Source organism: Spinacia oleracea, chromosome 5 (genome assembly GCF_020520425.1).
Source record: "Spinacia oleracea cultivar Varoflay chromosome 5, BTI_SOV_V1, whole genome shotgun sequence".
NCBI lineage: Eukaryota > Viridiplantae > Streptophyta > Magnoliopsida > Caryophyllales > Amaranthaceae > Spinacia > Spinacia oleracea.
Window position 1 is genome coordinate 118,864,967 of NC_079491.1, and position 9,047 is coordinate 118,874,013.

The 9,047-nt window shown below is 36.8% G+C and overlaps 1 protein-coding gene across 2 annotated transcripts; it reads right to left on the reverse strand.

Annotated features, from left to right (window-relative positions):
- Positions 1 to 330: 330 nt before the first annotated feature.
- Positions 331 to 7,996, reverse strand: LOC110798086 (elongation factor 1-gamma). Of its 2 annotated transcripts, XM_022003223.2 has the most exons (8): positions 7,894 to 7,996; positions 7,770 to 7,815; positions 3,443 to 3,592; positions 3,303 to 3,363; positions 3,166 to 3,218; positions 2,937 to 3,038; positions 2,333 to 2,831; positions 331 to 972 (listed from the first exon to the last, which is right to left on the reverse strand). In XM_022003223.2, the coding sequence occupies exons 2-8, from the start codon at positions 7,776 to 7,778 to the stop codon at positions 593 to 595; spliced, it is 1,254 nt and encodes a 417-aa protein (XP_021858915.2). In that variant the 5' UTR covers positions 7,779 to 7,815; positions 7,894 to 7,996; the 3' UTR covers positions 331 to 592. The 2 variants fall into 2 exon arrangements, with proteins under 2 accessions (XP_021858915.2, XP_056684791.1); XM_056828813.1 differs by having other exon boundaries at positions 7,770 to 7,927.
- Positions 7,997 to 9,047: the final 1,051 nt, after the last annotated feature.

The window sequence follows — 9,047 nt, forward strand, 5'->3', positions numbered from 1 at the left end:
GTTACAACGGTAATGTCCTGACCGAATTAGGTTAATTCCGCTGCTTAATTACTTGAATTAGAGGTCGGGGCGTTACAATTGCTGCCTCAATTCAACATGTCACTATTCTCACAGATTCTCATATGTTAGGTTGAAATGCTGCTCCAACAGGGTTCGACGGACAAGATTCTACAGCTGGAAAGGAAGTTTGCCTGGTAAAATATTCATAAGGTAGGTCGCGACCAAGTTCAGAGAGCACATGATCTGGCAACGTCTGCAACTGCGCCTTCTATTTCCTTTTCTTTTATGCCTTAATTCTTTGTAGGAGCTTTTGTGTAAAAAAAAACAATGTAGAACAACTGAACATGCAAAGCATGCGTTGGTCGCGTTACACTTTACATGATATACGGCAAAATCATACATTTAATATTGTCAATTTCAAAACTTACTCAAGGTAACCTAGTCATTACCCAGTAAAGTGAGCTGTCAAAAAAAAAAAAAAAAAAAAAACAACCCAGTAAAGCACCTCGATATCGTCTATTAGATAACTAACATCCTGCAAAACCTACTAAAAGCCTAACTACATAACCTCCTTAGCCATAAAACACACCCATCACTTGAAGCATTTGGCATCCAATAAAGCTTCTCCTTCGAAAGGCTCGTAATCTTCAATCATTTGACTGACACGCTCCTTTTGAGCCTCGTTGTTGATATCCACCTTCTTCCACTCATAAAGTTCCATGTCATAACATTCATCCAAAACAAATTGTGGGATTTCTTGTCCACGGAAGAGCCACAAACCTTTGACCTTGAATGGGGGTTCTGATCCGATCACCAACATCTTGCCAAATGCATACTTCCTAGCAAGATCCATTCTTTGCAAGAATCCACTAACCTTGTTCATGGTCACAAATGAGACAGTATTCTCCTCATTGTACTTGTAATCACAGAACCATAAAGAGTACCCCTCTGGGTCATACATGTCCCAAAACCCTGCAAAAGTAAAATGAAATTTGAATAAATACATGCACACTTCACACCTCGTATGAGAAAGAATCAAACTTCAATCACTTTACATGCACATTCATTATTTGATAATTATATATATTCTCTAAAACCAACTGTTACTCAGACACAGACCACACAGTCAAAAGTGCTTTCATCAGTCACATACACCGGTGTCTAAAACTTTATGGTCTTTTTCATGTTGCACAACTGATACTTCTATCAGAGTGTTCAACCAGTTACAACATGTCTGTTGATGTGCATCACCTAAAAATAATCCCCTCATCAAATGCATAGATGTATTCGTAACGAGTTTACTTCATACAAAAGGGAGACATAGGATACAGAATTAATCACCAAATGAAGTTTTATTGCATTGACAGTTCAGGAGATACAGCGCTGTGATTGGAAGTTGCCTGTTTAACAATCTAAATCTTCACGAACAAGGACGCTCTAGACTTTAAATGAATAAAGTTATTGATAATCTATGACCAGAATATAGTCGACAAACAAAGACCAGATAATGAAAACAACAGAAAAATACTAGAGCTGCATTTTCAATCTTGCAACTCTAGCAGTATGCCAGGAAGGTCTTCTATCCAGTTTTCAAAACCTTGTTCTGCTAAGGAGCCAATCAGAATCAATTAATGTGTTTACCATATTCAATACAAGTATATATGATTCACATATTTTATATACCAAGGTTTTATTGAGGAATATTTATAACCTAATGGACAGTAACATTTGCTCAAGTACAAGCTGAGACAGTGTTACCTAATTCTCTAATCACCCCACGAACCGCGAACCGAAAAGGCGAATTATAACATGAAAATTGTACAATTTTGGTCTAACTTAGCAACGTAAGTAGCAAACTGCGATCCCGTACCCAGTCTCATACTAGCGAATCAGGTAACAGTGAGCTGAGATAAACAGTTCAGACTTCGTAAATGAGAACCACTACCCGATGTATTGACTATCCCACCCAACTTTCAACAAGCAGCCAACAAGACGAAGAAAAGATGGGGGTTGTGAGCTGTAAAGTGGGAGGAGGGAATGAAATCAACCAATTCAACTCGATTGTCTTTAGAGCTCAAAATCAATCTGTTGGTCATCATAGCACTACAAAAAGAAGTTGGTATGGCAGTAATCAGACTGATCACACACAAACAAGAGCAACTGGTTGGTGGAATTATAAAGCAGATGGGTAAAAAGGTAGAGATAGAACAAAGCAAAGATTGGAATATGAATTCTTCTTTACAAGTCCCTAAAGTATATGGTATACCTCTTCAATCGATAAAAGCGTGTGAAAAACGCATTTAATAGAACATAACAGGAATTGAAACAGTACCTTTAATTGCAATTTCGCGGAAATTGGTTTTGGTGTTAGAGTAGAGCCTCTTCCACTCATCCAGTACCATCTTACTAGGAGGAAGAAGATCAAGAGGATTCTTTTGCTTTGGCTTGGGTGCCTCTTCTTCCTCTGCAGGTGCAGGTGTTTCTTTAGGCTTTGTTGGTTCTTTCTTGACCTCTTTCTTTGGTTCCTCCTTGGGCTTCACAGGCTGAGAAGGCTTCTTTGAAACAGGTGGAACAGACTCCGTTTGTTTTATTTCACCCAACACCTTCTTGAAATTTGGTTGATTAACCATATTCCAAAAGTATCTTTCAACATGAGGGAATTCGGAGGTAAATGTCTTAGTCATGATCCGGCTAAATCCAAGAACCAAGTTACATGTCATGACAATATCGGCCAATGTCACACTGTGTCCAACTAGATAGGTGTTAGAAGCAAGATGTGTGTTTAAGGCTTCCAAGCTCCTCTTGACCGCAGAAATGGCAGCTTCCTCCGCCTTCAATATAACAGTACGATGAAATCAGTTTTTCAGCTTATTGCCTAAAACAGCTAAAATATTTCAATCGAGTTCAGAAATAAGGGAAGCAAAATATCAGCTGACCGGAGGAAGATATACAGCAAACCCCATCCTTGGAACAAACCAGCGCAAGATATTGGCATCAATCTCCAGAGATGCAAAATCAATCCATTGCTCGATGTGGCCCTAACAAGTAGAATATATAACGCAAATTACATGAATAAAATTTCAGTGAATCATGCTAAGCAGCACCTGTATATGCATTTGGCATAACCATCAAGAAAAGATTAATAATGACATAGCTATATCTTACATAATCAATCAGCAAAGAACCATAGAGAGGATTGTCAGCCTTCAACCGGGTAACTACAAGATATAGAAAGGTAGTAAGAAACAAGTACATCTAAATAATTCAAAGTCTCTAACTAGAGAGAAGCAACACGAACTCACCATATCTTGCAATGGCATTGCTCTCAAAAATAGGACCTTCAGGAGTTTCCAAGACCGGAACCTGAAAATAGATATTTCTGTTAAAAAAGGTTTTAAGAGAAAGAACAAAACTTGCCAAGCCGCCATGTTAGAAAGGCTACCTTCCCAATGGGGTTCATTTTGAGAAACTCTGGGGTTTTGTTGGAAACACCCATCTCAAAATCTTTGACCAACTCAACTTTCACGCCACTATATTCTGCAGCGATGAGAGCCTTATAGGCATTCTTATTTGTGTTGCCCGCATGCAAGATCTGAGACAAACAGAATCTTCAGCAATAAGAAAGGTTAACTTATACAAACAGTCAAAAGCCAATAGACTGGCCTAACAATTCAGGTGAGTATTGTTCACTCCTTAACTCTATTCGATACAAAAGACGTTGAAAGTTCACAAGTGGTTAATGTGAAGTGACTGAAATCATATTATCAACAAGGTGTGGAAAGATAAACTTCACCAATAGTATCAGCACTCAATAAGCTAACAACTTAAGGACAGAACTCAAGCTCACTTATTCAGGGACTATGTCACAGAAGGTTTGGTTGTCCTGCACTTTAGGGATTCTTAGCAGCTAGAGGCCATCAATTAGCATCTATGAATTGATGAAGAACTTCATGGACCTCCTTATGATGCAAGAAGGGAAAGACGAAAACAAGCTGGTGGAAGTCATTTCAGTTTTGTGGAGTATATGGGTCTGCAGAATTGAACTATTACTCAAGGATCAATTATTACTGGGGTACTGGACTCAGCATTTTGGAACAATATGAGATATGGAAGAAGAAATGCTGGAAAGATTGTGGAATTGACAAAGGAAATGGGAACCATACATATAAAAAGGAGAAGAATAGAATCCGAGGTTGTCAAGTGGGCCACGGGATTTTTGACGGATCAACAAGTGGCTAGGCTTCTGGTAGATGCAGCATGGAATAAAAAGAAGACAAAGGAAGTTAACGGTATGATAGAAGCGAGGATGGATCTTGAAACAGGAGGACTACTAAATAACAGGAGAAGGAGGGTTCAGGAAGAATCTTTGCAACCTAACGTTACAGGCACAGGCCTGTGCAATTTTGCACGGTAAAAAGGAAGTGGCTCCATTCGTGGAAAACTGGATAAGGACAGATTCAACACAAAACGAAAAAGCTCTTATTGATCAGAAGCAAGCAAGCAAGGAGATTGTGCCTATCGTAAACAACATCAAAGCAACAATAATATCCTTTAAGGGACTGTTTGATATGAGGTAATCAACAAAGAAAAAGGAAACTGAAGCTCCTGACTCCCTTTGTACTGGTTTGGTTGGTGCCTTTTCAAAATCCATTTCCCATTATATCAGTTTGAGTTCCACTGAATGTCTCTGTACTGATTCCCACTTACTTGGAACTTAGGAAAACCCCCAAACTCTTCTTCACCATGAGAGCCTTTGACCTTTCTTGACCACCATCCTAACACTACAAACATCACTCATTGCTAGAACCAACACCCCCTACAACTCTACAAGTCCATAACCTAATTCCACCTCCGCCACCCAACCCACCTGCCCCAACTACAACACAGAACAGCTCAACCACCCTGACCCAACCCCACACAACTAAATCTACCAACCCAAACAGCCCCAGAAAAACACCATACTGTCAGTCTGTAACCCACACTCATTACGACCACTCTTCACCGACATAACCAAATAAACCCACTATGCCACCACCCTTCACCTTCTAAACCAACCACACCACCGCCCTTCACCACTGAAAGCCACCACACTCACCTTCCACAGGCCACAACCACCACAACAAAAAAGAGGATACTGTATTTTTTCTTTCCTTGGGTTGTAATTTAATAATACTCCGTACAACACTATATTTGGACATAGCTTGAAAAAAGTAAACTGCACTGTTTCTTTTCCCTAAATAATAATATAACTCACTGTCTATTTCTGCCCCAATTACAACCTAAAACAACTCAACCACACTTCCCCAACCCCATGAAATCTACCAAACCCAAAAAATCACCATACTGTCAATCTCTATTTCTCTCTTATTGGAATTGTAGTAAGAGGAAGACCTTTCACTTCACTCTCTTCACTCTCTTTCTCCTCAATTTCTTTTGATTCAACATTTTTGCAATTGAAGATTAGATTCATACATGGCTTTTAGTCTTTTCTCTCTTCACATTAAAGATCAAAACTTTAGAGCGCCAAACCACACCAAATATCTCTTTGTCAAGAAAAGGAAAAACGTAGCGCCAAAGATATTAATATCTGATGTTCATATGTTTTTTCTCCTTGCAAATTTGTCATCTTTTCCGTTTCCACTGTTCTACACTTCTACTTCCGGTTTTTTTTCCCTTAAATCTCCTTCAATCATTTTATGGAGTGGTGGTTTGTTTAGATTGCTTCTCTATAATTTCTCTCTCTTCCGTTTTCTCTTCCTTTCCAATCTACGAAGTATTACCATTTATTTCACTCTCTTTTCTTTTTTAAAAGCATTTTTTGATAATTTGGCTGACGATTTTTCGGTTTTTCCAATAAATTTTCAATCATTTTAGTTTTGGAATTTGAGGGTATGATTCAATTTGGTTGAATTTTTAGTAGTTTAAAACCATTATAAACACATACTCCGTACTTATCTAATGGATTTAATAGTTTAGCCATCGTAAACATTCTAAACATTATGTTGTATTTGTAAAATAACTTACGATATGAATGGTTTTTTGCGTTACTTAATATGTAACAGAGTACATACCAGCTATACAAAATCAAAGATTTATTGGATATATGTATTTTAAATCTCAACATTTTTTAGAACGGTAACTTATGCTCTTTATCATTTAAGTCACCATCATAAAGTAATTTGTCAATTTGGGTTGAGGGTAATGCTTTAAGGGGTGGTAAAAATCAAACTTAGAAAAAATGATGCAAATGAAGATCATAATAAAAAGGATATGGTGGTGACAAAGAAACAACCTAGTTATTCTATAAGGGAAAAAGAGAGATAGAGGGGTTATTATCCTTATCACGAGGGTAATAGTTACCCATCCCCACACTAGAGTAACCATTACCCACAAAATGAGGGTAATTATTCACCTCCCTCTTTTCTCATCACATCATCACTACCTCATTTCCCCTACAATCACATCATTACTACCTCATCTCTCCCTACAACTACTAATATTCATCTTTATTTTGTTTAATTTGACTTTTATTACCCCCTTATACATTACCTCAATCCAAGCATACCCTAAAAGGGGGAGATAATGGAAATTCCAGAAATCTCAGCATGGACCTTTACTGTTGGTGGTGGGAATGTTCCTTGATCGCCCAATCTGACCACCAAAAGTAAAGGTCGAGACTAATGGAGGACATGAATGACGGAAGCTTGTAAGAAGGATATGATGATGTGGCTAATTGGATATCATGAAGGAGATGATGACATCGACAACCATGGTTAACAATAGGCTCGTGGGTGTGCTCTATTGGGTGTATTTCTCGGTTAGATGAGGACTCGGGGGAAGATGTTCATGGCCATTGTGGTAAAATGGAAGAGAGAGACTATTGCAATTTGAGAAGTATAATAACCAAACACATCGACGGATTTGTGGGGGCTTCATCGCTTTTCCTTTTCTCTCCATTTCTTAATTCCTTATCTTTGTGTCCAACCAAATAGCCCTGATTTTAGTACTAAAGTGAATAGACAATTAGTGAAACCGGCCAACAAAATGGTGGCATGGGAAGGACAATGTAGCGATTGTATCATCACTTGGTAAAGCTAATAGCTTGAGAAACTGAGTAAAACTACATATCACGAGCTTGCAGCTGACCAAGGAACTTCAAATAGGCATTAATAATCACATCTCATGGAACAGTAACTCAGTAACCAATACAGCCGTGATACATCACAACGTTAAAAACTAGGATGACTGTTTATGCCATTTGCATACTTGAAAAGACATCACCACAAAACAATAATATCTAATGATAATAACTCAAAGAGCAAGCATGTTATGTTTTAGTTTTGTAACATATTCAAATAACGAGCAAAAAGAAATTGCTAGGTTCAGGTTCAAAAATGTGTAATTTCAAAAAGATCAAGAACAATTTCAAGTAACAGAAAAAGGGCCCTAAAGAAAAGCATCTAATGTAAACAATTCACCCCACATTTTCTCATCAGATTCCAAAATTTCCAAAGCCCTAATACGAAATGGAAGCATTAGAAACATCAAGTAAACCACTAATATCACAATAATCGATCTAATTTGACTAATTACAACAGTATGAGCAAGTAAACGACTAATATCACAATAATCGATCTAATTAAGAACCCAAAATAAGAAAATCAATTTAAAAAGTTATGAAATCATTGTTAATCAGTAACTTTCAGTATTGGGAACTACTCCGTATTAAAAGAGCGAACAAGAAGAAGAAGAAGAAAGCATTATCATACCAGAGCCATGATTTCGGGCTGCTAAGGCTGTGTAATCAATGGGGCGCTGAAAAAACAAGAGAAGGGTTTTGAGTTCAGAGAAATATTATGAATTCGGTAGAGAAAGAGACAGAGACGAAAATACCAAGGTTCAAGTATGGCAAGCTCAGCTCTGGACAAGGGAGATTGAGAATTCAAAATATGGTTTATGCACCCGGTGCACAAGGTTCACTGTGCACCCTGTTTTTAAATGAACATATAGTTCAAATACAAAGAACATATTGTTCATACCCAAAGAACATATAGCCAATGAACATATATTTCAAATCCATAGAACATATACTTTAAATATTTCATTAGTACATGTACATTGAAATCATTCTCAATGTTCTTTAGATTTCAATTAATGTTCTACAGGCTGCACAATGAGCACTGTGCACCCGGGTGTATAATCCAAATTGCGTTGAGAATTTGGGACGAAGCAACAGAAAGCCGAAGATGCAGAGAATGGAAGAGGTTTTTTATTTTTTTTACAAAAACTTATGTGCAGGATCGTAAACGGTTAGACAATTTTTTGGTACTAACTAAACTAGTGTAAAACATAACTAAAAGTAATAAAATTATAACTAATTGAATAATAAAATAGTTAAGGTATAAAGACAAATAGTTAAATTTATGAGTCAAATATTTATTATTTTTTAACAAACTTATTATTAACTAAAACTCATAAAATGTTAACTAATTGGTCTCATTGCTTAACTAATCAGTTTCATTGTTTAACTAATTGGTACAGTGCTTAACTAATTTGTTCGGTTGCATAACTAATTGGTTTCGTTGATTAACTAGTTTAATTTCATACTTAACTAATTGGTTTCAATGGTTAACTAATTAACTAGTTTCATGCGATTTGTGTCTATCCCACTTTATATACGTTTTAAATTTTTTTATTTCTCAAAATTGCAGATCTGCATTATGTTCATTTCTCTCTCATTTTTCTCTCTTTCAGACTTTTGCCCAGATTTCTAGGGTTTTTTTTTAATTATGTTCGATTTTCTTCGTAATTATCTTATAATTCTCATAATTGGATCTATTAGATGAGGAAAAATGGAGAAAGTAGTAGATCAAGAAGGAGGTTTGTCGTTACAGGAATCGAATCGAAGAATTTGCGTTCGCCTACAAATCATCGCAAGACATTTGAGTGATCACATCTCGATTCGTTGTTTTTTTTAAAGTACTTTAAATCTACTTTTATTTAAAATTGAAAATAGTTGTTGTTTTGGAGAAATTAACGTTTTTCCG